At 40.2% G+C, this 15,345-nt stretch overlaps 1 protein-coding gene across 3 annotated transcripts in view; it reads right to left on the bottom strand.

The window, feature by feature from the left end:
* The window catches only part of SUSD1 (sushi domain containing 1), a 41,777-nt gene extending 32,355 nt beyond the window's left edge, over window positions 1–9,422 (bottom strand). For 2 of the 3 annotated variants that reach the window (XM_063422601.1, XM_063422603.1), the window contains exons 1-6: window positions 9,102–9,422; window positions 7,080–7,211; window positions 5,469–5,624; window positions 4,659–4,811; window positions 3,107–3,283; window positions 961–1,140 (exon numbers count right to left, since the gene is read on the bottom strand). In XM_063422601.1, the coding sequence (XP_063278671.1) occupies window positions 961–1,140; window positions 3,107–3,283; window positions 4,659–4,811; window positions 5,469–5,624; window positions 7,080–7,211; window positions 9,102–9,189 (886 nt within the window). In that variant the 5' untranslated portion in view covers window positions 9,190–9,422. The remainder of the gene's footprint in view (window positions 1–960; window positions 1,141–3,106; window positions 3,284–4,658; window positions 4,812–5,468; window positions 5,625–7,079; window positions 7,212–9,101) is intronic. The other variant, XM_063422602.1, reaches the window with a different exon arrangement.
* Between the last annotated feature and the right edge of the window lie 5,923 nt (window positions 9,423–15,345).

The following is a 15,345-nucleotide window of genomic DNA, read 5'->3' as shown; positions in this document are numbered from 1 at the left end:
GGAATAACTAATGTGCATGCAAGCATGTGCTTAACTCATAGAAGGACAGTATGTGACAAGCTGTGAACTCCTGCTGTTCCAGATACCCTGCCCATGGCCATTTTGTGAGCAGACTGAAATGCAGAAACACATTCTTGAGCAACACTGCAAACCTTCTACTTAGACTCATCACACAGAATAAGAATATTAAAGGTCATTCTAAAAGTAGAGAGTGGTTATAAGATACACATGGAGCATTCAAAAAACTGCTACATATGATTGCAATAACTAATGAAACTAATAATCCTGCTGGATAAAGCTAAAAAGATATTGCTTACCCAACAAATGGAAAAGTGAAGGTGTGCAAATGTGAAAACCGACTAAAGAGTGTAATTATTTTAAGATCTCCTAATTAAGAATATGAGCGCAGATTAACAAAGAAAACAGGAGAGTTTTTTAGAAATGTACCTCTGTGTTTCATCTTATTGGGGAACATTTTAGAATACATTCTTCCAAATCACAGCACTATAAGACACATGACTCGTCACAAATAGCAACAGCATGTTTGAGGAATCATAATTTTCAAATACAAGCTGTCCAAATACAGGAATTTTGAAGGTATGTTAATAACTAATAGCAGTTTGATTCCTGATAGTGGCTTCAACTGCTATCAGAAAAGCAGAATGGATATTGAACTGGAAAAATGTCAGCAATTTAGGCTGTATTTTCATCTCATGATAATCCCAATGCTTGACACACATTTGGGATTATGTTCTTGGAATGTTAACTTTTAATCATTTATTGGAACTTCATTAGCAACACAGATCAGAAAAGAAGAAACCCTGTTCAATATAGGGTTTTTGTTTTGTGACAACTTTCTATGCCAGAAGACTGTATAAACAGAATGCCCAAAGAGGATGATTGATATTTATTGCAGTGACTTAAATGGTATCTGTGCTAAACAAATCTGACTTTATTTACCTTTGCACACCAAATCAGGGCCATCCCACTGTCCTTTGGCATTGCAGATTGCAGTGCGGCTGCCGCCTGCCATCAGGTAACCATGAATACAATCGTAAGTAACTTCACTTCTGTATGTGGTCCCACTCACAGATGTTGTATGTGCATTCAAAATAGAAGGTGGATCCCCACAGTCCACACCTGAGGAGATGAAGGAAGAGGAAGATAGACCTGTTAGCCAGCTAGCAGGAGCAATGACAGCTGCACTCACGTATGTATTTCTTTCACCTTTACCAGCTAACCTGCTTCTGTACTAATACAACACTTCCTCAGATCCTCTGCAATATCTCCTCTATGACTGACAGTGCTGTAGCTACTCCAAATACCTGCTTCCAAAAAAAAGGACACTTTTCTGTCTTTCTCTCAGAACAACATGCTAAATCTGTGACTCCCTCCTCAGTCTAGCTGCTAATATACAGAGAAGTCCTGGTTTTCTTCTGAACCTTTAGACTCTCCTGCTTTTACAAACCTGATTACATTGGATAAGGTGGTTCTATACCATTTGCAATGAGGAACACTCAAAGGAAGGCCGATGAGCAGAAAGTGCCTTTAGAAAGCAAAACTTTAAAAATTGTACAAAAACTGTAAAAATGCAAAGCCATAGAAAAGGTTACAACATTCAATACAGAAGTTTCCTGTTAAGGCAAGGGTCTACATAACACTTAAACAAAGAAGTCAAGTAGCACACTCACACATGCAAAAATACGAAGAATTTGTTAAAGGTACATTTACTAGTACTAAAAAAAAAATCAGCCTTGCTGGTTTTACAAGAAAGAGAAGTCCTAAATAAAAACCAGGAAAAGAGCCTGCAATACAAGAAGGAAATGAGTTTGAGATTTCAGACTTCTGGCTGTTCTGTGGTGTATCATGTATTTTATTTCAATTAACCATAACAGGTGTGCTGAAAAGTCTGACCTGACCTGTTTGATCTTAAAATTTTAATTTTAAAGTAGAAATTTTAAAAATCTCCCAAAAAAGCAAATTCTGAAAAATGTTAACAAAAATCAAATATATCAACAACTCACAAGAATTGCATTCCACAATCTTTCACTAGGGACCATTTGAGACTCTTGGCACTCCCTTTTTGTTTTCAAATTCATTGTCCTTCATTTATTTGGGGGGTGGGGGGACAGGGGGATGGGACAACTTTTAGTTACTTGCATTGTTTTATAATTGTTTTATCTTTTCTTTCTTATGAATTTCTAGTGATAGTTAATATTTTGCTTTTCCCAGCAACTTTGTTTTAGCACCCTTATTTTAATTGATTCACTTCCCATAAATGATACATTTCTATCCATTTTTAAAAAAAGAAAAAAATAAAGAAAAAATGAAACGAGAGAAAGGGAAAGAATTGGACACCAATAGGACTGTTGTCATTTCAGGGGAAGAAAGAACTGTCCTCACTAAGTGACAATTTCCAGGATGACAATCCTCCCCTGTAGAATTGCTATACAAAGTGTATCTTCTGTTAGCTAGCACTTCAAGTATCATTTAACTAATACAAAGGCTTTCTAACTATTCAAGAGAGCACAAAAAGAATCATGCACTCATAAGCAGTAATATTGCCAGAGAATAAAGGATTAGAGCACCAAAGCCAAGTGCACATTTTTAAGACAGTCATAGGAAACTTAATTTTTCAGAGATGTGGAAGAGTTTATTCATGCACAAATGCTCTTAAAATTATGAAGACTACCCAGCACTAAGGAGCGCTATGATGCCTCTCTTTTGCATCTACAGCAAACCTCCAGACAAAACTTCACAAGGTGTCAGGAAAATTGATGTTTTCATGAGAGGTCAGTGATGTCTTCCAACTCAGTAGCCTTTCCTGCTAAAGGCTAAAGAAACCTAGTTGTTTTCTAGGTCTCAGCTCACAGGCAGAAGGAGACACTGCAGTGTCTTTAAAAATGCAGCAACCAGCATAAAAAATGTTACTACACTAAATAAAAAGCTAAATAACAACATGTCATTTTATTTTCTTCTTTTTCTGCAAATAACCAAATCTTAAAAAACATTTCCTTCAATGGAAACAATCTATTATCTTCACAACACACCTCCCATGCATGAACTCCCTTAGTAAGGAATTTAAGAAAGATGTGAGACTCTTCACCTTTACAGCTTAAAGTGGCAGGTTCCCAAGTTTCATTTGCAGTGCAGTATGAGGACTTTCCTTCATTGCTGTAAAACCCCTCTTGACACTCATAGTGGACTGCACTTCCTGGTAGCAAGCTGTAGTTCCCCACAATGTAGCCATGCTTCATTTCAGGAGGGGAACCACATCCGATTTCTGCAAAGAGACTGGGTTGGAAGATCTCACAGTACATAAATCACAACACTTGTGATTAAAATTAGCAGAACTAGATGGTCACATCACAAAATACACCTGATCTGATTAATTTGAGAGTAGCCAAAGCAGTAGGATATTAGATCTGAAGAATTGTCCTGGCCACAGGACAGGAACAGTTGGAGGAACACAAGGAAGCAGTTACTGAGCTACGTCTTTACTAACATACAGCTGGAGCCCTTCACAACACCAAAGATGAGACACTGAAATGTGATGGTGCTTTGCATGGGCTAGGTCTCATTACAGCAATGGCTGAATGATACTTCAGCATCAGAGGAAAATTTCAGGCCCCAGTGCACAGCTTTATTTTCCTGTGCAAGGGAAAATTGAAGCACTTTGCAGCAGATAAATTGAGAAGAAATGTTCTGCACCTCAAATCCTCCATCTTATTGAAATAGCCTGCATACAAAAGCTCCACTCCTCCAGCACATCTGCTTGGATGGGGTTCTCTTGTGCAACTCTCCAAGAAACATAATTAGTACAGACACTCTACTTCACCACAGAATATGGAGAGGCAAGTCAGTGAGATAAGAAGCAGAGTTATCAGCAATTCTGGCAAACAAAGCAGGGCACTCCAGTCAGAAAACTGGGCAATTGCAGGCTGTGAGCTTTGCTCATGGTTCTGGCAATAATTAAGAAATAAAAGCTGAATATAATCTAGGCAGCTCCTTCCACCTGGGATGCCTGTGTTCATTATATACTCTGATATCTACAGTTTACACTGCTAGCAGTTTGCATCTGTGAAACTGACGCTAAAGACAGATTTTCAAATTGGAAACTTGGTTTTTGGTTGGGTTGTCTTTTTTTTAAATGGCAACATATATTTAACCATTTATTTATGCAGAAGTCACATGATGTAATAAATAGGTAAATTTTTATTATTCCTCTCCCCTAGGCTTTTTTCATTCATCTAACCTTTCTTATCAGCTACTTAGTCTCTCTTCTCTTCCCCTTCACGTGGTGTGGTTATATAAACAACTGGATTACAACACACTTCCTTTCTACTCAGGAACTAACTACATTACTTTCATAACATTATCAAGCTTCTCTCACCCTGCACATCTGAAGCATTGCTGAGAACCTGTAGGAATACCTGATGTTGACTCTGGGATCCTGATATCACTGGAACAAGCTGAATACAAGGGGTGAAAAAAGCCAAAAAAACCACCACCACCACAAACAAAAAACCAAACATATAGCAAGCAAAGTCCAGGAACAGGGTTTCTGCCCTGGACAAGCACAGGTCAGAACAGGCACTACACTATGGTGCAACCTGTGATTTTATCTGCAAGCAAAAACAGCATCCAGAGATTCTCACCTTTGCATGAAACTCTGTTTCCATCTGGATGAAAAGAACGCTCTCCAGTTTCTAATTTATAACCATCATTGCAGTAACACATGTAGCTTCCTTCAGTGTTCACACATCTTGCATTGTGACCACACAGCCCTGACTCCTCACATTCATCTATATCTAAAAATTCAGAGAAAAGTAGATGCGCTTCATAATAGGGTTTTTTGTTTTAATTAATTAATATGGAGTCCAAGCTTAACTCTTCCATAAAGAGTTTTACATAGCTTCTCATAGCTTTTCTAGAAAAACAAAGGAACGTATCATTGTCTCATCTTCAAGCACCTGGAGAGAGGACTGTTGCAATTTTGTAGCTAGCTGTCTTTAGAATTACTTCTGGTTTACTTGACAAATAGTTTCCAATGCTGTTCAAACAATTCCAGAAAAATCCTGTATCTGGGCATCTCATGAATGGTTACAACAGTTCATCACTAACAAGGAACTGTCTAATATTCTACACTAAACACAAAAATGACAGTCGGGGGAATTTTAGGTATCCTATTTTGTTAATCTAGTTGCTGTTGCTTCTTCTGAAAAGATCATTGCTTGAATGAAACTGTGAAGCAGTGATTTGTAACATAGCAGAGTTCAAAATGAAATTACTTCATAGCCATTAGGAACCTGGACATCAAACAAGCACATTGACAACTAAAAGTTCTCTGTCATAGTGGCAGAAAAGAAGCTCTACAGAAATGGGAAAAAATATTAAATATATATATATTGTGCAGTAGCAAATTAAGTTCTGGATTTATCATGCTCAGCATTCTTTGTGATGTCTACCTGTACAGTTGGTGCCATCATTGGGAATAAATGTCTTGTTGTTGTTGGAGGCTCGGTATCCATCTAGGCAAACACAGTAAAAACTTCCATGTGTATTATGACACAGTGTATGATTTCCACAGATCTTGCTGGCTCCAATCTGGCATTCATCTTTATCTGTCAGTACATTCAAAAAACATCAGAGAGAGGTTAAGAAAAGTGGGGGGGTATCCTCACCTCCTCACTCATGCGCAAGTAACCAGACTTCTCCTTACTGATTTCCTTTATAAATAATATGGGATGTAAACACTGCTAGTAAGCTGGAGAGCAACAGAAATTGTTGTTCCCGGAAGAGAATGTGAATACAGTTTCGTGACACAGCTTAAACTGATCTATGAGTCTAAGAGCTGTTGAAACCAGAGAGCCCTGATCTCTCCTTCTACACTTCCTTATGGCACACACTGATTATAGCACTTCATGGAACACCTGGGTGGGGGCAATCCCAAGCACAGCTACGGTCTGGGTAGAGAATGGATCAAGAGCAGCCCTGTCCAGAAGGACTGGGGGTTGCTGGTGGATGAGAGGCTGGACATGACCCAGCCAGAAAGCCACTCCCAGCCCAGAAAGCCAAAGGTGTCCTGGGCTGCACCCAAAGCAGGGTGGGCAGCAGGGGAGGGAGGGGATTCTGCCCCTCTGCTCTGCTCTGGTGAGACCCCACCTGGAGCCCTGCATCCAGCCCTGGGGTGCCCAACATAAGAAGGACATTGACTTGCTGGGGCAAGTCCAATGGAGTTCATGAACATTATTGTGGGCTGGCTGAAGGGGTTGGAGGTTCCTCAGTCTAGAAAAGTGAAAGCTCTGAGGAGTCCTTATTATGGCCTTCCAGTACCTAAAGAGGACTTCCAAGAAAGCAGGAGAGGGACTGTGGACAACATCCTGTAGTGCTAGGACAAGGGGGAATTGCTTTAAACTGAGAGAGGATGGATTTAGATTTGGTATTATGAAGAAATTCATCATTGTGAGCATAGGAAGGCATTGGAAGAGGTTGTCCAGAGAAGTTGTGGATGCCCCAGTGCCTCATCCCTGAAAATGTTCAAGGCCAGTTTGGAAGGAGCTCTAATCAACTTGGTCTTGTGGAAGTTGTCCCTGGCTATGCCAAAGGGGGTTGGAACTGTGTGGTTTATAGGGTCCCTCCCAACTTGAAGCATTCTACGATTCCATGTTTTTCCTGCTATGAGATACCTGAGCTCTGTGCAGGATCCAGCAGCTGCCAGTGCTTTGTGAAAGAAGGGTAAGAGATGGCGAGGAGGAGATCACTGGTGAAGGATGACCCCCTTTGAGCTCTGGTAGGCTATTACAGACACTGAGACACAGCATTTGACACTATTCTTGATGCACATATTGTCTTAGAAAGACAATATCAGCCACAGTAACAAAATGTTAAATAACACTTCTGAATATGTAGAAGTCTTTTGGTGAGGAAAAATAACCCAAATATATATATTTCTAATGGAAATTCTACCAGAAAATGACAAAGTTTTTTGCACGCTTCAAAGAATTCATTAAAATTACTTGAGAAAGAATATTTTAGGAATTTACAGTTTCTTTCTGTTCTATAAACAGGCAGCCTACCTTGACAATGGGTTCTTCCATTGCCTACAAATCCATAATTGCAGATACAAACACTTTTTCCTCCACTTTGCTGACATGTTGCATGAATGTGACAAGTTGCACACACATCAGGAATGGATCTGTTCACAATTGCTGTAACGACAAAAAACCACAATTACTTCTTTTGAAGTATCTTACAAGTGGCATGGTAGGATAACCAGCACAGAGTTCAAAATGGAGATAAAATCCAGACTAAAACACATAGAATAGACCACTAACTCCCCCCACCTCATTTTGAAACTTGTAGGAAAACCACAGATATTGTATTAAAAAACTAAGGTTTAGAAGGTGTATATAGTAAGTAGCCCTATGCAATATTATTCTTTTTTCCATATGTGTTTGTTTATCTTTTGTTTTAATTTCTGTTTCCTCTGTTTTGTTGTGGTTTTTTCTATTATTTACACATACACATTTGGGATACTTATCAATCTATTTGTATCATGTCAATATGGTAAAAATATTATTCATAAAAATGTTGTGAATGCTGCCAGGAGTAAAATGACTTACAGTGAGGTAATTTTAGAAATTAATTCATATTGAAAGTGGTTGAGAAGCACACAATCTAATTTACTATAATTTGACAGCGCTGTAAATATACATGAAATTAGAACAAAATATAAATTTGTTCTCTTCTTTTTATTCATACTTTCAGGGTATTATGTTCACTTTCCTCTTTTTTTTTTTTTTTTTTTTTTTTTTTTTTAATAAGCTCTTTTTGTTATCACACATAATCACACCCTCACTTTCCAAATGACAAAGGTCAGAACGGATTAATTTAATGTAGAGAAAGCATGCATATGCTAACACCTTTATACATTTTAAAAGAAAGAACTAATACTGCACAAGCTGGTGTCTCATGGTCCTTGACACAGAAGTATGGAATTTTTCACTTTTCTAAGATAGCTGAAATTAATAAGGATACTAACATCACTCTATAATTAGCATCTCTGACAAAATTTTGACTGCTCTTCAGTGTCTACATACATAACCATAACTGGAAGGAAAAGGCAGCTGAACACACTAGAATATTTTTATGCATCAAATTTATCACTGTGATAAAACTGCCCTTCCACATGCACTGGGTTTCAGTTTTAGCCACAGTGCATTATGAGTGTCTTAAGGCTGTGGGAAGCATCTTAGATTCCTACTCCTAGTTATCCATGCTTGTACATACTTGGGGGGGGGGGGGGGGGGAGGTGTTTCTGATAAGAACAGAAAACAAAAACTGTCAGCATACAATGGCAGCCAACACAGAGCAGAAAATTAACTTTATAGACAGCCACAGAGAGAACTTTCTCAGATACCTCAATCTTCTGATAAGACATGGGAGTATCTTCCTCAGATTGCTGCTTCAAGAGATTAAAAAAAACCAAACCAACCAACCAACCAACAAACAAACAAACAAACAAAAAAACCCCAAAAAACAAAACAAAACCAAACCAAAAAAAAAAAAAAAAACCACCAAAAAAACCAAACATGTTTCCAATGCCTGCCTCCCCCTACTACTGCAGCTGAAATTTTATGACTTATTTGTCCTTCACAACACACAGTTTATCATGCCAGCACTAAAGTCGCCTCACTGTTTTGGTCCTACCCGTGTGCTCCCTCAGTCGCAGCTGGCTGTGGCAAGGCCCTCTCAGCCCGGCAGGACACGAGGTCTCTGCCACCACCTGCCGTCAGCAGGTGTCGAGGAGACACACCAGCCAGCGCCAAGAGCAGCACTCACACCGCTGCCTCCGCCACCAAAGCCGCAAGTACCACCACCACCACCACGGGATGTTCCGCCACCATCACCATGGGATACTTGGACATGCAAACTAGCATGAGCTGCTCCCAACACCACCACCACGGGATGCTCCGCCACCATGGGCTGCTTTTCCCCCCACCAGCAAGGGCTGTCGGGCCACCACCGCCGGGCGCTGGACGCCGCGGTAGGGCTGGCGCCCGCCTCCCGCTCACAGCGCCGCCGCCCGCCGCACTCACCCCGCCGCCGCCCCGCGCACCGCGGCAGCGCCAGCAGCAGCAGCAGCAGCAGCAGCGGCCCTGGGGGCCGGCCGCCCCCCGAGCTCATGTCCCCGCCGCCGCCGCGCCCCTCGGTGCTGCACAGCCCCGGTGCCTCTGCATCGTCCCTGGGGGTGGAGGGAGGGAGGGGACCCGAGGGCAGGGCAGGGCAGAGCCCGCGGCCCCGGGCGGAGGGCGGCTGGCGCTGCCTCCCGGCGGGCGGGACGCCTTTATCGCCGCCGCGCCCTCGGCCCCCCCGGGCTTTTCCCCCTTAGCGAGGCCCCTTTCCTCCCCGGCCCCACTGCCCGCAAAACCCTCTATTTTCTTCTCCTTTTCTCTTATTTTCCTTTCTTTTTTTTTTTTTTTTTTTTTTTTTTTTTTTTTCCTCTCTTCCCTGGCACAACCCCTTTCCTTCCCCAGGACACCGCCTCTGCCCCGGCCGGGCAGGTGGCAAGGCTGATAAGAGCTGCTGCTGTCCATAGCCCGGGGGCGGGGGAAGAAACGGAAAGCAGGATTATTTATGATTCCCGGGATGGGCGGCTGGATAGACACACCTGTTTGTATGTGGGAGCTGTGCTCCTCCCGCCAGCCGCCGGCAAACGGGAGCGAGCAGCACCTCGAGCGGGGCTTTTCATTAATGCCCTTGAATGATAATGGAGCCCAGTCCTCTATTACCAATATTAAGTGACATAACCTGATCTTTTACTGCTGTATAATAACAAACACCAAATTATCAGTGTCTGATTTCAAGGGATACAAACCCGTTTCAATCAATTATCAACTTGATTGATTTATTTACATAAGTAACTCTCTTCCAGTTTTTGAGGTTCTGATTGGGGGGGCGGTATGTGCTTTGCTTTTTTGTTTGTGGGGTGGGATGGGGTTTTTTGTTTGGTTTACGTTTTTTTAAATTTTTTTAACTGTTCTCCCTACTTAAGCTTGTAGACACTTTTTATCAGTTTCTGCTACACTTATTCATCTTGACTAGATTCTTCAGCAGCAGCCAGTTACACACAACTGATTCTGCTTTTGGAAGGACACACTACAGATGTCATAACTGCATATTTCTCCCTTAAAATTACTGAAATCGGAAGCATGCATTCTCAGTGGTGGTAAGCAGCTTATCATTATAAGGAATGGTTCAGAGAGCAGTTGTTTTGCACAACGTATTAAAATGGTTTGGAAATGACAATTTTCCTCTTCCTTGGCAGCCCCACTGTGTAGGAGACCTACTAATCACTGCGATTTCTACTGTTCTTTTCATCAAAAGTAGTGAAAACAACTTTTTATAAGCACCTCATGCAGCAAACAGGAAGATATTTTTGGCACGAAGCCTGAAGAAATATATTATATTTATAAAGAGAAGAAATTAAAAATTGTCATAGAAATGTTCCTAAAGAAAGAAAGAAAGATGTGTATCAGCTGAAAAAAGTTCTGGACCTAGACTGGAACCTCCTTGTTGTGTTACTGTCTATGGTATCTCAAACAGACAATTAAATGCTGTTTAAGACATCCTTCAGGACCAGATAATTAAACGACACACAAAGGCTACTTTAAATGCAATGCATGATCATAAGAAATAAGTGTCAAAAGATGTTGAGAGGTCCTTTGTTCACAACAAGGTCAACTCTATGATTCCTGACATACTTGTCTAATTTGCTCTTTATGCTGACAGTGACGTGGAATTCACAGCATTCCCAAACAATCTCTTCCACTGCTTTAGGTTTGAATCCAGTGAGATTCATCACAGATCACTTCTGCCAGGAGATCACCTGCCCAAGCCCTAGCTAATTGGTACAGAAAGATAATTAAAATTCAGGAGGGTAAGGCAGACTAGTGTCCCAACATATTGATCCTTAACATCTTGGGCAAATCTTGCTTGTTTCATGTAGAAATCTTTCTAATGAAAACAGACTAATATCTACCTATATTTTCTGTTCTGGATAGGATAAACATTTTAATCTTTTCCTTGTCAAACCTAAAGGAAGCGTAATTTGTAATTACAGTGTTTCCTTCATCCCTAACATTGAATTACCCAGAAGATACATGTACCAGTATTTGCTTCAATTTTTCTTTGTGAAAAGAAAATAGTTGTGGTGGTCAAAGTAATTAAATTTGTCCAGAGATGTTGCAAGTTTCCTGTGCAGTTTAGCTTTCAAGTGTCTAAATGCAGATAACTGAAAATCAGAAGGGCAAGCTGGACTAAACATCTCCTCAGCTATCTGTATTTGTTCTGTCTCCTTTGCAGACAATGAATATCATCATGTCATTCAAATCTCTTTGTTTTTCTCTTAAGGATGTTTTGGTATAGATTACACTGCTCATTTTGACACATGAAGACAAAACATTTGATACTAATAGCTCTTTCAGCAAACACATTTTTAAAAACACAGCAAACATCTTCACCCAGAGTGAATAAATGTTAACATCCTTGTTAACAGATCACTCAGCTATTCATAGTGCTGTTGCATTCTCGAACAGCTTGCTATCAAGTGCTTCTTTCCAACTGACAATGAAAAGAGTAACTACAGTTTGATGGAACATTCCTTCTGTCTGAATTATGTCTCTCTTGCCTGTTTAAAATTATTCAAATTAATAACTGGTTTCTGGTTACCCACTTAGTTCCCAGAATAAGAAACAGCAATTGTTGAAAATAACCCAAAATATTCAGAAATAACTGAAAAGATTGGCTGACCCTCTTCAGTTTCTGTTGAAAATGCTTCAGTAAATACAGTGCAGAAATAAAGCAGTATCTTACATGATTTTTTAAATGGAAATATTATCACTTAAGCTGTTTGCAGTATTTCTGTCTGTTTTCTCAGGGTGCCTATGCCACTGTCTCAGCTCCTAGCAGATGAAGTCAAGATGAAAATGTAAATAAGATTCCTGTAAAAGCATTGAATAACTGAATTCGAACCTTAAATATTGAATGCTTCTATACAGTTTGCCTAGAGGATAGGCCTTGGATGTAACATATATCAGAGCATGCCCTGTACATCTCATAACAAGGGCATAGTAGGTGATAAAGCCTGCTGACAGTTACTGCTAATCAGAAAAGCAGCTCTCCAGAGCAAAAGGGCTGCTATCTGTGGGTTTTAGCATAGGGCTAAAAAACTGTGCTTTGCCACAAACCCACTGGGGGTTTTGATAACTCCTCTCTGCCTCTCTTCACTTCTCCCTCCCACTAAGACGTGTAACTGAGACAGTATTCTCACGTGTGTATGGTGCAACATAACCTCTGGTAGAAGCCTTCATGCCACAGCAGTCTGCCCTAGTTTTCAGAAGTTTTTAAACCACAAGGTCTTAGTAATGTAAATAATGTAAGCCTCTGAGAACTAAATGATGACTGATCATTTAGGCCTGCACAAAGCTGAAAAATTTTCTCTGGCTATGTGCCACATGAATCTACTGTCTAATTACAAGTACAGATTTTTTTTCTATATCCATTTGATGCACAACCAGATGTACACCAAGGGTGTTTTAAACTTTGGCTGAAGGTACAGCCCCATCATTTGGAGAGTAAGAAGTTATGTGTATGTCAGTTTAGAAGCGTGGTTGTTTAGATAGGATCCTAGTCTTTGAAAGGGACAGAATCAAGATTAGTCAGCAGGATTCCCAAAGTTACATTCAGCATTTTAATAAAGCCCAGTGTTTCTAGGCAATTGATCTGCAAAGTAATCAGCAATTTTCCTGTTATATTTCATGAGACAGTAAGTAAGCAAGATACTCCAGGCAAGACAGGATGCTACTGCTAACATCTTATGGTCAGGCCCTCCAAAAGCAATCTCTTCCTTATCTATTTTCCTGTTGATGAGTGGCAACAAGGACCTGAAAGTATTTCTGAAGGGCCTTGATAAAAATCATACGCATAACAAAAACTTAAATGAAAAATGCAGTCTTCCTATAATACAAAACTGGGAGAATCTAAGCCCTGCAGAATAAGCAGTTTGTGTAAAAGCTAGAGCTACACAGTGATTGAACAACTTCCTCAAAGAAAAACTGTTCACACAAGGAGCAGAGTTTTGCACTGATTGGTGAATAAAGAACTTCACAAAGAGTTCCAGTAAGATCTTTGGGATTCTTTCAAGCACATACTTCATCCTAGAAGGAGAAATTAACTCAGGCCATCTTGTGTCAGGCAGGCTGTAACCAGCAGTGCCAAACCAGAGCAGAAAAAGAGAAAAACATGTCTATACCATAACAAGTCTTAGCATCAAGAAGTGTGGTATTGTTTATTAATCTTCGTGTCTCTGTGGTTGAATGAAAACGAAAAGATCTAATGCTCAAAGAGCATAATGTGTAGTCATTTACTGTTGAAACAAACACACTCAATAACGATGGAGTTGATTTGGAGAGGTCTGCTATCAAAAATCTTCAACCAGTTTAGTATCTGATAGACCAATAAAGGCTTTGAGAAAGAGGATAAACTTGTTGAAACACAAAGAGCAACAGTATAAACCCTGTATGCTTCTGAAAAGATAATTACAAACTCAGCACGACAGAATTTTAAGCTGTTCAGTCATAATGAAAACATACACACAGAAAGGAAAAGAGCATGTCACTCAACCAAACATCATGCATGAAGAAAAGTACAGAAACCACTTTCAGTTAATAGATGTGATAGAAGAGGCTTGGGTTGCAAGCAGTTTTTAGAAATCTATTGTGACCTTAAATAGAAAAACTACTTTCAGAGCTTTTCAAAATGGGGAACCTTAGTTACACAATTCACAAGATACTTCAACTCTGATGACTAAATGAACTGAATTCTGCATGTGCAGAAATGACATTTTGCTGAAGGTACTTTATTGCTGCTATTAAATTTCACACTGCTTTTGGACAGTTTGGCCATAGGAGAGAATTGGAAGAGAGAAGAAAAGGAAAAAAAAAAAGAGAGAAGGTCAGTAATGCTGAAAAGTCAGCCAGTAACATTGCCATGTTTTTCGGTAAGAACTAAACCTGACAACTTCAGGGATTTGTCAGAAGTTTTAAATTAGAATAGAACTCACAATCCTCCTTTCCAGCACCCACCCTCATTGCTTTGACTAAAATAGACCCTGGAGCTACAGACAGTTTTTCCTAGATAATCAATGGACTTCATAGTACTGAAGAGCAGAGTTACCCTAATTTCTTTAGATTTTGTCTTTTTCTGTGTTAAGATCATATTTGTTTTAAAAAAAGCTTCAGTTTTATTTTTACAGGCAGTGATACTTACTGAATATATTCTCTAGGTGTGTGCTCTAGGCAGCACTACAGCAGGGTAGAAATGGAACCTCTTTCCAACCACAGAGCTGCAAGTCTACAGTATTATGCAATATCCTTCAGTCCACCCTTGTTCAAAAAAAGTTTCCAAGCATTGAGCAATGTGGCTTTGCAGACCAGGATGGGCTCTGGAGGGAAAAAAAACCCATAGAAAACCCTCAGTAAAAACCCTTACAGACCCTTCATTGCCCAGACAATATGTACACACATGAGAAAGAGTTCATATAATCATAAAACAGTCTTGCTTGGAAGCGACTTTAAAGATTATATAGTTTGACCTGCCTGCCATGGGCAACACCACCTTCCACCAGACCAGCTTGCTCAAAGCTCCATCCAACCTGGCCTCGAACACTACCAGGGATGGGAAGTCCACAACTTCTCTAACCACTGATCCTGTTCCAGTTCCTGTCTCACCAACCCCCCCAGTAAAGAAATTCTTCCTAGTATCTAATCCAAACCTACTCTCCTTCAGTTTAAGGCCATTGGCCTTTGTCTTACTGCTCTTGTGAAAAATCCCTCTCCAGCCTTCTTGTATCTCCCTAAGGTGTGTAGCTAGAACAACACTTTACACAATAGATTTAATGGAGGAATTAATTACAGAAGGCATACTTTGCTTCCATTAAAAGCTCTTCTCACAAAAGGACAGAGTAGCTGTACCTCAAGCAGATTGGAAATAAAACACAGGACCTGAAAGTGTTACCCTGATGAACTGTCAGACTAAGCAGCAAATACTGTGGAATAAGAATGATCACTAACTTGAGACTAAAGTATTACTCTCATTGTAAGAGCTTTTTTGGAGCCAGGAAACTTATACTGCTACCTTACCCTAAAGACATTCATTCTCATTGTCACTGGACTGTTTCTCTCCATTCTATTTGCAGAATCTGAGATGAGTTTTTGGTCAACAGCAAAGGCGTTGGTCTGGACACGGTCTCTGGGATGACTCACTTTTCTGAGCTTTCTTCTT

The sequence above is a fragment of the Prinia subflava genome, chromosome Z, assembly GCF_021018805.1.
Source record: "Prinia subflava isolate CZ2003 ecotype Zambia chromosome Z, Cam_Psub_1.2, whole genome shotgun sequence".
Classification (NCBI taxonomy): domain Eukaryota; kingdom Metazoa; phylum Chordata; class Aves; order Passeriformes; family Cisticolidae; genus Prinia; species Prinia subflava.
Note: the sequence above shows the minus strand (reverse complement) of the source record. Positions and strands in the feature narration are given on the sequence as shown.